We start from the raw sequence: 15266 nt of genomic DNA, 5'->3' as shown, positions 1-15266 counted from the left end.
ATTCATTCACCTTTTGTGTAAGTAGCGTGGGTCAAACACAGGGCTATCAGTGTAAGAAATAAAAATTGGTGTAAATCATTGAATAAGGGGAAATGTCTTTACATATATATTTTTGTATTATATTGCTGCAGCGTGAACGAAAGAACAAGGCACAAAGGTTTGTTTGGGTGTCCATACACTTTTGTCCAGATGGTAATTGATCCTGGGAGTTTTCCCGCAGTAAGGGATAAGGAAGCTAAAAATATAACTGGAAAGTGTAGGGATGGCTGGGGAAGTCTAATAATTTATGTCTTAAGTAACGCCTTAATTTTTATATAATTCGTCATTGTGAAGTTTATTTGCAGTCTCCCGACTGGTTAGGATTGTTTTCTGACTGCTTGATGTTTTATTTCGATAGTCCAGGAGGCCGACAGTTTGCCGCACCTCGTGACAAATAGTTTCGCCATATTTTTCTTATTCCGTATAAGCATATTGCATTTCAACCGTTGCCTGCAATTATACTTAAATTGTCCATAAGGCCATATTTCATGCCCACTTGACTCATAAACCCGCAGCACTGTTATATTCGCATTTCATTTGCCATATTTGTATATGCACATCTCGCCGGTGTCGGTCGGCAGGCCTTTATAATTTTTCAGTCCATCTGACTGCTTTATATTTTAATACGCCCACGGGACGAATATTTTGATGCACTGGTATATTGCTCATTACAAGTCTACTGACCAATTGTCTGTGCAGCACTATTTCACACCCTTTGCGCTGAATATTTACAGTCCGTGAGTGTTGTTCCATGGAACTATTTGTGCAGTATCCCTGCCCATATTGCTTCTTTGCGATGATCTATTTCCATTTGGGGAATCTATTTCAGATCCTGTGTAAATCGGTGACTTTAAGCTCGCGTTGGCGTTGCGTAATCCCGCTTTCTTTCGCTGTGCAGAGAATTTGTTCTCATTACATCTTTGTGGAATTTAACAGTGTTATTCCGTCCTAGAAACATCATTCCAGGGTTTTGCGCCCGAGTTACCCATTAGGATTTCGCCATTCATGCCCTCATATTCTCCACTCCTCCAAACCAGCGAACAATCCTGCCTTAGAGGAGATTAAGGCTTTTATGGAAGCAGGGAAGGTCGCTGGTCTGCGGGGCCAAGAATTAGATACTTAGGTAGCTGAAGGAAGGAAAAAGGCAAGGATAGAAAGAGCAAGAGTAGAAAGGGAAAAGAAAAGAGAATTCCAGGAGAAGAAAAGCAGCAGAAAGAGCAGAGAGGGAGAAGGAAAGAGAAGAAAAGGAGAAAGAAAGCATAGAGAGGGAGAAAGAAAGAGATTTCCAAGAGAGAAAGGAAGCAGCAAAAAGGCCTCACCAACTGGCTATGGTTAATGCTGGCATACAACCCTTTACATCTTGTTCATCACAATCCCCTCAGTAGCATAGACACTTATCCGATCATGGAATAAATCTCGATCACGTAGAAAAGGTCCTGGAAACACCTCGAAGGTAAGGCCACTATCACCTTCCAAGCTCTCCCCATTTAAGACCAAGGGGATCTCACTTGCATAAGGGAGGTAAGCCATCATCAAAGCCTTCAAGATCAAACCACCCCCCCCCCCCCCCCCCCAACCCCACCCCCGCAAATACACGTGGCGACCGAAATGGATGAGCCTGCTGAAGGAATCTGGGCAAACATGGTCGGAATGGGTGGCGAAGAAGACGCCTGCCCTCCAGAGGTGGACAAGGGCATCCAAGGCAGCTTCCACAGGCGGGATCCTCAAACTTTTCCAGCTGAAAGATTTCTTGACCTATGCCCCTCCTGAATTTGCCACTTACGTAAGTGGGCAGATACCTGGGACACCCACCACCCACTGCAGAGCTCCTTGAACAAGAAAATCCCCCCTGTAGTGCCCTCTCTTGCCAACTTCCACATGACGCAGCAGCAGCAGCAGAATAATCCGGCGCGTAAGCAATGCCTCACCAAACCAGATCTTACTCAGTCAACTCCCACTCTCCCTCAGAATAGACATCCCCAAAAATGACACGAATAACAGCCATTGGCAGCGGAATAAACAGCCAAGGCCTGATTATAGCAGGAACTTTTGTGACTTGTACAGGGTGCACGAGGACACCTCTTCATGGGCCCATTGCCCCAAATGGGCTGCTGCTCCTGCCATTGCCATAGCAGTGACCTGCCTGTCAATCTTAGCCCCCCCCGCCTCAGGTCCCCATCTTTGCTGTGCCTCCTGGTGACTGCTTTCACGCCCACCAGGTCTGAGTATTCAACTCTGGTGTGCAGCTCTAAAAAATTCGAGAAGACAAAATTCCTCCATGAGGGAGGAATGAGAGGCATAGCCTACTTGCTATAGAGAGCCTCAATCACATTCAAATGTTCCTGCCCACTGTCCGGTTGAGGATCACTCAACCTCACCATTCAAAATTATGTACTCTGGCAGTGGCGACATATTCCTGGCAATTATGAAGTCTTGTTAGGACAACACAAGATGCCTCCTAATTTTGAACTGTCTCAGGGCTCCCGCCCTTACCTCACTCTAGACCGATTATGCAATCCTCCTGGGGACCTGTCCTTGCACAACCAGCACCACTTGAAGGCATCAGGCAGTGCCCTGCTCTGGCCCTTATGTGCGTCAAGCCGAGTTTGAATCCCGGAGTCCGTTATCCCAAATCGGGAGCCTGTAACCATCTTCTCTTCTTCCCCTCCATCAGCAGCTAGCCAGTCCTAGCACAAGGACTCTGTTGACCCTTCATGCAATTGTTCTGGCTGTCACAGCAGTCAGGGCCGATGCTATTACAGCACCTCCCAGGGACTTACGTCTTTCGAGTCTCCCCACGGCGTCGTCAAACCAACCTCAGAGAGGTCAAAGGATGAAAGACAGTGGATGTTGAGGATTCAAGAAATCTTGCAGGAGCCATAGGCCCTCTCTGCACTAGTGCCCTGGCACAGTGCCATATTCTAGCGAATTCCAGCCCTCCCCCGTCTAGAGGAGAGTGCCAGATTCTGCTACTGCCCCTTGCTTCTCTTCCTCTTTTGCGACTGTTCTTCTTTTGTACTTCACATACCCTCTTCTTTATGATTTCCTTCCTTCTTTATTCTCGCCTCTTAGGCACCTGTTTGTATTGTATGCTCTGCTAAGGCAAAGTCCATTCGCCAGCAGACCTGGCATTGAGAACTTGACAGATCGTCGCTAATAATTATGATGGCATTCGCTACCTTCTAGCGATGCCCTTTTAAGAGGTTCTAAGACTTCCCATACTAGGTGCCATCTTGGGCACAGTCTCAATTAAGGGATATTGAAATACAGATGTATGACAAACTAGAGTATTATAGTTAGCTTGGCCTACTAAAGCGACACTACTAAAGCATTGCCTCATTTTTTTCATGTTAATCATATATTTTCAGTGTGTAGTACATCATTCCCCACAAGTTATTAATTGCGTTTGTTTACTCTTGACTGAGAGCCAATCATACCTTTGAGTTCTATCTATACTTTATATCTTACTTGTTTTGTCCCACCTGTTTGGTACTGGGCTTAAGTTATATTACGTAAACACAGGGCCCTAACACCCTTGTGGACGTGCATCTGTAATCCCCCTCAGGGCAAATTAACTGCATGAATGTTTTATGTTGAAAGAGCATTCATATTTGATAGAACAAAGATTATTACCAACCCCTTAGAATAATGTTAAATTAAGTAGCAGTTTAGTAAGATAAATTAGACTCTTACTTTTACTTTGTTGTGCTTTATTTATTTAGATATAATTGTGTTAAACTTATTAGTTAACTTTCGTGAATGATTATGCCTTGGCAAAGGTAATGTTTAGTATACTTCTTCATTTATTATTCTTAGTTTTGTTTGAGTTCACTTACATGTAAGGGACTTTCCTGAGAAGAACTTTAAATAATTATTAATGATTAGAGTACATCTTTGAAGAAGCCCAGTGGAAATTTATAATACTTATAACCAGTGGTTGCAAGTCAATTAGAGTAATGTTGTTAAATGACAGTAAAATCAAATTAGTTCAAGTACCTCTCAGGAGAGAGAAAGAAGTTTATATTATGGTGAAGCAAAATTTTTCTTGCCATTTCATTGAAATGACTTTTAAGAAGGGGTGGGGTATTATGAATCACCTTTGCTTCATCCATGAAAGTAACATTAAAGCACATGACCCTGTTATTTTCCTTCTTTCTCTCTCTCTGACACATCCTACATTTCTCGTTTTTCACCTGTGCTGCTGTATGTTAGTACCCTTTCAGAATCACTGAGATGAGTCACTCAGGGCGAAATTAAAGGGACCAGCGCAAGGAGGAAAGCCTCACTTCCTCCCATACCCTGAGTTCGGTTCGGGTGACCCAGGTCACACTGGAGACTAAATGCGTCCCCCCGCCCCCCTTTGCCCTGCAAGCAGCAAATACACCTGGACCACGCTCTAAGTTATGTGGCGTGGGCTGCCACAGGAAAGCCTTGCATTATATATATATACTATATATATATATATATATATATATATATATATATATATATATATATGTAATTTTGATTTAAGTCTGATGGCTCGTGCAACAATGCCTTTCTGACCACGACCAACATGGAGGCCAATCAGCTTAGATAGAACCAAAAAGACCACAGGGGGGCTGAAGGCCAAACACAAGTTAAGGGAGAATCGTAAGGAAACTCCAAGAGTTGAATCTACTGGGGAATGTATTTACACCCTAATATTACTCTACTGATTTCAAGGTGCCAATAAGTACGCTAATGACCCTCACATAGAGTCAGATAATAGATTAATTGCTGTCTATATATATATCTATATAATCTACATATCTATATATATATATATATATATATATATATATATATATATATATATATATATATATAAATATATATATATATATATATATATATATATATATATATACTATATATAATATATATATATATATATATAATTGGAAAAATTGAAAAATATCATTCCACACACATATATCCAAGTAGCAAACATGCTACAGTATGCTAAAGTAACGCATTTTATTTTACTTACCCTTCTTTGGATATTTCTTATAGGAAGATACTCAGCTCCATCATTTTCGTAGTCAAAATTCTGCATTGTATCCTCTCTTTTGCCTTTATCCGCATTTTTAAAATGTTTATTCTCACTGTAGGGATCCTTATACACATGCATGCCATGAGCGCTCTTTATGTAGCGCCTTTCGTACTCCGCCATCTGAAGTTTTTCTAGAGCTCAGTTCCTCCGACTCGGATTCACTTTCTGTCTGCTGATATGCAGACTTACCACCATTGTTTTCATGATAATCCTCTCTTGAGTGTTTTGAAGTAAAATGTTCAGTGTGTCTCTCTTTTTCTACTCGACTTGAATATGACTTAGACTCTCTTCTGAGTACGTTTCCATCAATGGTCTCCATTTCTTTCAAAAAGTTTTTGCCATATGATTCATTTCTATCACCTTTTCGCCGATGCTCGGATTTTGCTCGTGGGGTATGGAGCCTTTGTTGCTCTTCATTTAGATCTGGTTCTATGTCATTATGAGACATTATGTTCTCTCTCCTCCTCGGTGCATTTCGCATATATGATTCTTCCCTACCCCACTGTTTATCTGCATAAGATTCATCACTCAATTCTGATTGGCTTCCAGCTTTCTGCTTTCTATATTCTTTTATGCCTTTCCTCACTGTTTTTTCTATATTGTCATGCCTTGCTTCTCTTGGATCTTTTACTTCCTTTACATGGTAGTTGTCTGAATCAGAATCACTTTCACTAACCTCTTTGCTCGAAGAGCGGTTCCTGGACTCTCTCTCTCTACCCGACTGGCTCCTGTAAGATAAATGAGAGGCAGTTTTTACTTCACTGTAGTAGGTTTCTTTTGCTACTGGGGATACTTGAGAATGGGGTCTTCTCTCTCTCCTTTGGTCTTCATCTGAATCCGACTTATTCTGCTCTTCATATTTTGATATTTTCTTATCAGGGTTCCTTTTTGAACTCTCTCTCTCTTCCTTCATCTTTCTAAAGTCTCTTGTATCTTTCCTTGATAGTTTTTTTCTCCCATTACTTTTATAGTCCTGCTCATATTCAGGGTCACTTTCACTCTCATTATTAGGAATTTTCTTTAAACTGTATCTTTCCTGTTTTATCTTTCCACTATCTCTCATATCTTTTCTTGATAGTGGGTTTCTGCCCTCACTTGCAGATTCAGAATCACTACCACCTTTACCGTGAGAATTCTTCTTTGTACTCCTTCTAAGTGAACCTTTCTTCACGGAACTTTCCTCAACTTGCCTTTCCATTGTTCTTTCTGACAAACTGTTTGAATCAGAATCACTTCCATCATGCTGGTGTAACATATTACGGTTGCGTTTTTTTACATCTGATTTTCCCTGACCACGACTGCTCTCTCTCAAATTATTTTCACTAGAATCATCATCACCTTTACCGTGAGAACTCTTCTTTGTACTCCTTTTAAGTGAACCTTTCTTTAGGGTACTTTCCTCAACTTGTCTTTCCCTTGTTCTTTCTGACAAACAGGCTGAATCAGAATCACTTCCAACATGCTGGTGTAACATATTATGGTTGCCTTTTTTTACTAAAGATTTTTTCTGAACATGAATTCTGTCTCTCAAATTATTTTCACGGGAACCATCTCCACTTTCATCAGATACCTGGTCATCAGTATTTGTCTGTTGGTTACTTAAAGAAGTTGTAATCTTTCTATCCTGCAATTCTAAATTCAATCCACGTTTTTTCCTTTCCTCATCATGATGCCTAGGAGTCCTTGTTGGGTTAGGATATGATTCATAGTTTCTGTCACCATATTCTTTCATGGGAGACAATTCTGTTTCTTTTTCAAAAGAAATGTGCTCCTCATCATCGCTCAGGTCATCTGTGTGTGGAATACAAGAAAGCAATTAGTAACTACATAATAGTAAAAAAAAAAAAGCCCTTGTTTTGTGTGAAAGCTGTAATTAAATATTACACAGTAGTAGGAGATCTTAAAAGAGAAAAGTGCAATTAACATTCTCAAACACTTGCATATGTGGTATCAACATGAAATGTTTGATATTATGATAATGTAGATGTAAGCAAAATTCATCCCACAAGATTAAACTAGTGCTACCCTGAACGTACGCAAGGTTGGGTTCCTGACTAACAACAGCTGCCCCAATCCCCCAACAAGGAATTTTTTAGAAGTCTTCTCATCCACTTTTAAGTATTTATTTATTGTCTCTTTCTCTTTGTTTCTGAAATTCCTTTTCATGAACAAACAGTGCTTTTTATTACAGTTGTAGAATGTAAAGGTAAAGAAAGATCAATTAAAAATTATCTACATTCCCACTAAGAAAGAGAGAGAGAGAGAGAGAGAGAGAGAGAGAGAGAGAGAGAGAGAGAGAGAGAGAGAGAGAGAGAGAGAGAGAGAGAGAGAGAGAGAGGGTAGTATTTACCTAAGTATTAAACTAACTTTTAATTGAAATAAAAGTTAAGTTACTGTCATTCCCTTTAAAAGTTAGCTTGATACATTACCCTTAAAAAAATAAACGGTTGGTAAAATAGTGGTGTCTGGAGAGAGAGAGAGAGAGAGGAGAGAGAGAGAGAGAGAGAGAGAGAGAGAGAGAGAGAGAGATTATGTAAAAATCGCTGATAATATGGCAACACTCTCGCACTCCTGTCACATTACTTGACATATTTGATAGCGCTATTCTTTGAGTTTCTGTGGAGTTAAAAGAAAGATGAGGTGAAAGAACTCTTCATATGCAACATTTTGTTATTAAATTTATATTATTATTATTACTATTATTATCTGAAAATATTAATAAACATATAGTAGATACAATAGATGTACCATAAAAAATTCTCTCATCTCAGTAAGAGAGCTCTCATCTCAGTAAGACATAGAGAGAGGAGAAATTCTTACCTCAGAGTGAAATGGAAAGGGTATTTCTTTAAAGTACTATCACGAATTTTGTAATTATTGTTATGCTATTATCATTATTTGAAAATATAAACAAACATAGCACATACATGTACCATAAGAATTCTTTCATTTCAGTAAAAGATTGAGAGAGAGAGAGAGAGAGAGAGAGAGAGAGAGAGAGAGAGAGAGAGAGAGAGAGAGAGAGAGAGAGAAAATTATTATTCTTATTATTTGATGTTATTTACATTACATAGAAAAGCTTGAAAACCTAAAAATTACATGAAAACAATTGAACAAACACCTCTGCAGGATTTCTCCTCGATTTAAAAATGTTGCGCTTGTGTCCGTAAAATACTCGTGTATGATAATTAGTTAGGTTCCAATGAAAAGTTTGCGCTATTGTGAATTTGTGCAACTCGGATCACATAAGATGAAATGGTAGTACTAGGTTGTTTAGATACAGATGTAGACTACGGTCATAATTTGTTCGTGGATTCGAACGTGAGTAAGTTCGTGGATTCAAACGTGAGTAAGTTCGTGGATTCGAACAAGAATAAGTTCGTGGATTCGAACGAGAGTGAGTTCGTGGATTCGAATGAGTGTGATAGAGGTAGCGAGGTTGATCTTGGCATGAGTGTTGGCTGAGAGACCTAACTCTATCGTGGACAGTGATAGCCAAACGGAAGGTGTAGCTGTCGGAAGTAACGTAGTAAATGTACAGGTATCTAGTCCTAGTTACGGTGATGAATTAGGCTCTAACGTTTTGGATAAGGATGAGCTAGTCAAGTTGCAGAGAGAGGATGAGACACTAACCCGAATTTTTGAGTGTGAGCTGGATGATGATCTCGATGATGTGTGTAAGGAAACTTTTTGTGTAAAGGACGAAGTTTGTGTCATGTTCATCCTAAGTCAGGTAGTGAGGGGGGATTCACAGAAAATTTAGTAGTTCCTAGGAAGTTTCGTGAGCTAGTTTTGAAGTTAGCACACGATGAGCAAGGACATTTGGGAGTAAATAAAACTTTCGAGTGTATTAGTAGGGCGTACTTTTGGTCTAAGATGAAAAATGACGTGAAGAGGTATGCATGAATACCAAATTGCTGGGAAACCGAATCAGGTTATCCCCAGAGCTCCGTTGGGTAATATTTCTTCGGTAGGCGAATCTTTTGAGAATGTATTTACAAATATGTTCGGACCTTTGCCTAGAAGTAAGGGTAGAGATGATTGCATAACTAATCTTGAGTATTATAAAAACAATCTAAGAGATGTTTGGCAACTAGCGGAGGAGAACGGAAGCACTTGGCACTTAGCGAAAGAAAATGCAAGAGGAAGTCAAGGGGAAATTAAAGGAAAGCCTGATCTTAGAGCAAACAAGAGAAGTTTGTGTGTAAAAGATAAAGTTTTAGTACTAGTCTCGAGAGAAAGTCCATTTTTACCTTATAAGTTCGAAGGTCCTTTTTCAGTGTTAGAGGAGAGGGGAAATGTATATCATAGAATTAATGTGGGTAAGAGTAGAGCAAAGTCAGTAAATGTAAATTTGCTTCAGAATTATAAACAATGCCCCGTGCCGTGGCCTCCGCCCGTGTAACAGTGTTACTGAGTGAGACTAGTTTTGAGAAAAACACAAGAGGTGTTTTAGTATTTATAAGTTTTAATCAGTTCAGAAAACGGAAGAAGTAAGAGAGAAGGATAATGTTATAGCAGTAGCCTCTAGAGATTTTTCTCAGCATGAGTAGCATAATAACAGTTTTCTGTTATCGTACGAGTGAGTGAGTGGAGAAGCATGCGTGTTTGACTGGATTAAAGCTTTATGCAGAATTGTTTCCCTGCTGTTCAATTCTTGCTTCTCTTTAGAAAAAAAAAATCAGTTGATTTCATAGCAAAGGAAGTTAAAGGAAAGGAGAACGCATTTTCGAGAAGTTCGGCAGTAAGGAGGCTTTCGCGCCCGTGTTGGAGGTGCCTGTTCTGGAATCGTCAGGCGTGTTGTGGAGCTCAACACGCGCCAATGTGTTGTGAGAAACGTCGCGATTTCTGATGCAATACCTCGTCTAGATTCATCTAAGAAGTTCTAGAAATCCCTGGAGTCTGTGACGTTTGCCATAGGTTCCGCCCCCAGAATGCCGTATAAATACGACGAACGAACTTTGGAGAGCAGAGATCGTAGAAGAGAGACACCAGTTAGTCACAGAGAGATATCCTCAGTAAGAGCCACTGGTCAGAATATCAGTGAGAAATCAGCAGCAGCAGAGATTATTCGTGAGAGATAAGAGAGAAAGGGACCGACGAAGGATCAGAAGAAAAGTTGCTCAGGAGTTGGTTGAATACTGGTCTAGTCATCTTCATGAGTGGACGAATTATCTCGTGTTATCTCGACATCGAGCAGACTTCAGAGAAGAAAAGGTCCTGCTAGAGGTTTGGGAAGTTCCTTCCTTACAAGTAGACTAGTTTCTGCAATACGGAGTCAAGTGGACGTCTGCAATCACCGTTTTCCGCTGAGAAGCCATCGCTTCGAAATACCAAATTGACTAGCAAGTATTTGAATTGCCTCACTGTTCCCCTAGTTCATGCAGTGTAAGATTCTATCTTTTTATGTAAATAGGAGATACTATTCTGCATTTACCAATGTTAGTAAGCTTGTAAATAAACCTTTGTTGTGTTGGTGTTTCTTTCTATATTCGTCTCCCCAGTTTCAACTGTTGATGTTTTTTTTTTATTAATTCATATCGAACCTGAAGCGGACCTCCCTCAGAGGCCGTAACATTGTGTCGACCTTTGCCAGGATATTTCGACACCGTAACAGCCCCAACTAGACAATTTCTTGATAAGTATTGAATAAAACTTGCTTTTATTATTGAAACTTATCTTTATGGAAGTGGAGACAACACCTCTTGGAAAAGAAAAAAAAAAGGAATTCTCAAAACAGTTAGCATGTGGTAGCATAGGTTATGCTTGTCATACCTTACTTTTGTTAGCAAGCCACTGCAGGTGAGTACTACCTCTGGTTGGCACTCGGTTACTTAGTAGAGAGAATGATAGCAAGACCATGGGTTACCTCTATAAAACTGGAATGTTCCTGGAAGTTGTGGGCCTAACCGCTGACTTATCAAGGAATTTACAAAGTAACATTGCCCTTGACCTGGCCAAAAAGCAGATTCTACAACAAAAATAAACAGTTACCTACACAAACTATAAAACCAAAACCATTATGATAAAAAAAAACTGAAGGACCTGCCCTCCAGTTGTTAAGTACATGAGGGTAATGGATAAAGGACCAAGAGTACTACAGTTCTCAAACACCATCTTTATTTCCTTCACATTATGAATCGCAAACACAGACTTTGATCTCCAACACGTAGGTTGTAGAATCACAGACGACAAGTTATGGCGAAACGTGAGTGAGGTGGCGATAGCTCTCACTTTGCCCACTTTCACTTTGAAAAGCAGCAACAATTCTTCTTTCACTTACAACCATGCCTCGATTATCAATGACCTTGAGGTAAAAGAGACATAGCATTTTTAGACAAAGGTAGAGAAGGATCTTAATAGAACACCATAAAAGTGATGAAGATCCTATTACTTTCTCTGTCCTGTGAAGGTAATATCTTAATGCTCTTATAGGGTAGGGAAGCCTTTCTTCCTCCTACAGTCCTAAAATGTCCATAAAGTTCTTCACGAGAGCGAGGCCAAGAATCTGATGTGTTTTCATTCTTTGAACTGAAGGACTAGGGTCACTTTTTGCTGACACTACAGCCATTAAAAAAAGTCCTCTTCATTATTTTCTTCACCGAATCAAGTAAATCAATAAATCAAAATATATAAAGAAATAAAAATAAATAAATAAAGAAATACAAATAAATGAATACAAATAAATAATTAAATAAATGAATAAATAAATAAAAAATCAAAATTAATAAATGATTAGAATAAATGAATAAACTAAAAAATGAATAAATATATAAAATAAGTAAATAAATGAATGAATTAAAATTAATAAAAAAATGAAATGAAATAAATAAAATAAATATTAACTACAAAATAAAATAAATAATATAAATAAAGAAATAAATGACTAAAAATGAATAAATAAAAGCAAATAAATAAGTATAGAATTAAAAATAAATAAATAAATGCATAGGGAGGGACGGAAAGGCCCTTGGAGATGACATAAAGATTCCAAGCTATACAGTCCTTTGGCACTTTCGAGGTCTTGAAAAACCGAATAAAGCCCAACAGATCACTATGGGAGGATAGATCAAGACCACTATGTTTAAAAACAGAGTTGAGAATGGCTTGATATCCCCTTAATAGTTGAGGAAGACAACTTCCTTGTGGCCTCAGATCAAGAAGGATATCAACATCTGACTCAAAAGAGGCCTTAGAAGAAGAGACTAACTTGTTTACACCATCTTCAGAAGATGTTCCACGCCTTTCTTGGCTAAATGGAGCTACCAACGTCAGGTAAACATTTAGATGAAGCTTCACTTTGTTGAGGACCTCCAAGATCATCCTGAAGGGAGAGAAGGCATACCCATCCAGCCCAACAGCATCTTGTCTTCCGACCAAGCCAGGGGGTCTGGGACTGGGGAGCAGAATGATTGAAGACGATTATTCTTGGACATCGCAGAAAGATCAATCGATGGTCTTCCCCAAGTCTTTCAAAGATCGATACATACTCTTGAATCCAATGTCCATTCCAACAGGAGAACTTGACAACCTCTGATCAGTTCATCCACCATCACTTTCATCCTTCCTTGAAGAACAAAGCGTGGAACAAGGCTGATTTGATGTTCCTCTGTCCAAAGAGGAAGATCCCAGACCGTCAAGAACAGGGTGAAGGAACGTGTCACTGTCCTGTTTTCAAATGTAGGACAAGGCTGTGGAGTTTGTCCGAATGAATGCCCACTACCTCACCTGAATCTAGTCGTACAAACTCATGAAGGCCCTGGTAAACTGCTGAAGGTTCCTTGCCACTGATGTGAAGTCCTTTGAGCCTCCGTCCAAACTGCAATACTGTTACAAGGCTCCCCAACCTACATCCACGCATCTGAATAATACTAGGTTAAGGTTTTCTCTCGAAATCCACCAAGAAAGATCCTCTCTGATTTTGTCCGTGACAGGGAAAACTATTGAGTCAGGCTGGAGAAAGAACTGCAGTGTCCTTGAGTGAAAGCCTTCCCACCTTCCTGAATTGCTCCACCAACTAAAGTCCCCAGAAGACTCATCCACTGTACTGCCAAGCAAGACGAACAAATGAGGAACTCCTGAACCATCAGAAGGAACAACAACTCTTTTCGGGGACAGAAAAGCCTAGTCATCCCGAAATAAAGAATCACTATGCACACTGGCTTTCCCACGATGTGCAGAGTTATCCAGGTAAGAGATGCATTTATTTCCATCAAATGCAGCCACTGTCCCAGAGGGGTTAGAACCCTGGTGGAAACCTAAGGTGCTGTCGACAGGCAGAAGCACAACGACAGAAACTGGAAAACTTTGTTCTGAAAAATGGACCGCAGGTACTTCCTAAAGTCCTGATGGATCAGAACAAGGAAGTAGGCATCCTGCATGTCCAAAAATACCATCCAGTTCATCTGGCAAAGTGAAGCTAGTACAGAATTCGCTCACATCTTGAATTTCGTCTACAGAACATAGTAATTCAGGCCGTTGACATCTAAGACAGGCCTCAGCCGGGGCTCCTTCCTTTGGGGACTACAAACAGCCTGTTGTAGAACCCCTCTAATTAGCTGATGACCTCCTCTACTGCTGCTTTGAGAATGAGGCCTCTACTTCCTCCTTGAGAACCAAAAACCTCTCTGAGCCAACAGAGTATGCAGTTAATTAACTTGATGGACACTTTGGAAAAGGAAGGTCTTTCCCTGAAAGGAATGGAGTAGCCCACACGAAGTACTTGAACAACCCAGGCTTCTGCACCTCTGCTCTTCATTCCTCCCAAAAATTATGTAGCTTGCCTGGCACCTATGGGAATATGAAGGACTGATGTTTCACTTGGAGGCAAGCTTAGTTGTGGTTTTCAAAGAGGACTTGGAAGATGGGTGAACGTTGGAGTGAGGTCTGGCACCGTAACAGAGGAAAGGTTTTAGTAGGAGCAGAAACCAAAGTTGATGGCTTAGGGTGCTCTGTCGATTGTGCCAGCAGGTCCTTAGTTGACTTCTGAAGTGCTGAGGGGTTAGGTTGTCCTTAACTACATCTTGAGGAAACAGGTGGGAATTGTCAAGAGAGGAGAACAAACATACTCACTTTTGTGTCGTCATTACCCCTTTTGTCAAAAATGTACACAAAGGTTCAGGCTCAAAAGTATCATGGCAAACAGGGGAAGCAAGCTCGTCTGCACAAAAGAGTACTCCTAATCAATCCCCTTGAAGATCTTCAAGAAGTGAACGTTTCTTGATGAGCTTCAGTGACAGAAAGGCAAAGGACGGTTTGCCTTGTTCCCTCTGACTCGAAAACCATTCATCAACATAACACCCTTTTTAGTTGCAGAGGAAAGGACTAACTTGGGAAGGAGAGCTTCAGAGGGTTTCTTCATCAAGAAAATCAAATCAAGTGAGCTAGGAGGAGCAGGGTCGTAGAAGTCTGGTTAATATTCCATAAGAAATCTAAAGAGAGATGCATAGGCTGTCGGGAGGCTGTGCTAAGTCTTATTTTTGCACTTTGTCCTATGACGACACAGGCGACAGAGCAGGTTCTCTTTTCTTGTTAGATTGTCTTTCCCTTAAAGGATGATAGCAAGTCTTCAAAATGTTGGCAAGCGGGACCAAGGCTGGATCCTCCTGTTGTGAGAACTTGGCTGGATCCTCCTGTCGTGAGAAGAAGTCTTATGAGTTAGAGATGAAGACTTTGAACAAGAAGACGCAGGTTCCGATTAAGGAGTCAAAAATTCCTAGAAGCAGGATAAGAAAGAGTAGAGGCCTCCGTCATCACAGGAGAAGGAGAGGGGGCTAAACTAGCCCTGCATTCAGCTCCAAGAGCTGCCTTTCTTTTCATATCTTTAACAACTTTTTCTGCATACGAAATACAAAGTTTCCATTTCTCCTAATCCCATTCCTGACACACAGAACATGTTAATTCACTATTACATTCCCGACCCCCAACATTTAGTATATCTAGTGTGAGGATCACAAGTCTCCTTAACTAGCGCAAAACCTAACCCCACATGAACTAGAATCTGACATTTTTGAGAATAATGGCAGCAAAATTCAATCAAAATAGCTAAGATAAATGAAAACGGAGCCACAACGAAATAGTGTCACTGTATCACAGGAAAGTGAAAAAACCATCCAAAATATGATGAAGAAGGTCTGCAAAACCATCTAAGTTA

General features: G+C 40.2%; 1 protein-coding gene across 4 annotated transcripts in view; it reads right to left on the bottom strand.

Annotated features, from left to right (window-relative positions):
* The window catches only part of LOC135216507 (protein mono-ADP-ribosyltransferase PARP12-like), a 376362-nt gene that overhangs the window by 256866 nt on the left and 104230 nt on the right, over positions 1 to 15266 (bottom strand). For 2 of the 4 annotated variants that reach the window (XM_064251889.1, XM_064251882.1), the window contains exon 1: positions 5051 to 5382. The exons of the other annotated variants lie outside the window; for them this stretch is intronic. In XM_064251889.1, coding sequence (XP_064107959.1) covers positions 5051 to 5233 — 183 coding nt within the window. In that variant the 5' untranslated portion in view covers positions 5234 to 5382. Of the gene's footprint in view, positions 1 to 5050; positions 5383 to 15266 lie in introns of those variants that run through there. 4 annotated transcript variants of the gene reach the window in all.

This window comes from Macrobrachium nipponense, chromosome 19 (genome assembly GCF_015104395.2).
Source record: "Macrobrachium nipponense isolate FS-2020 chromosome 19, ASM1510439v2, whole genome shotgun sequence".
NCBI lineage: Eukaryota > Metazoa > Arthropoda > Malacostraca > Decapoda > Palaemonidae > Macrobrachium > Macrobrachium nipponense.
Note: the sequence above shows the minus strand (reverse complement) of the source record. Positions and strands in the feature narration are given on the sequence as shown.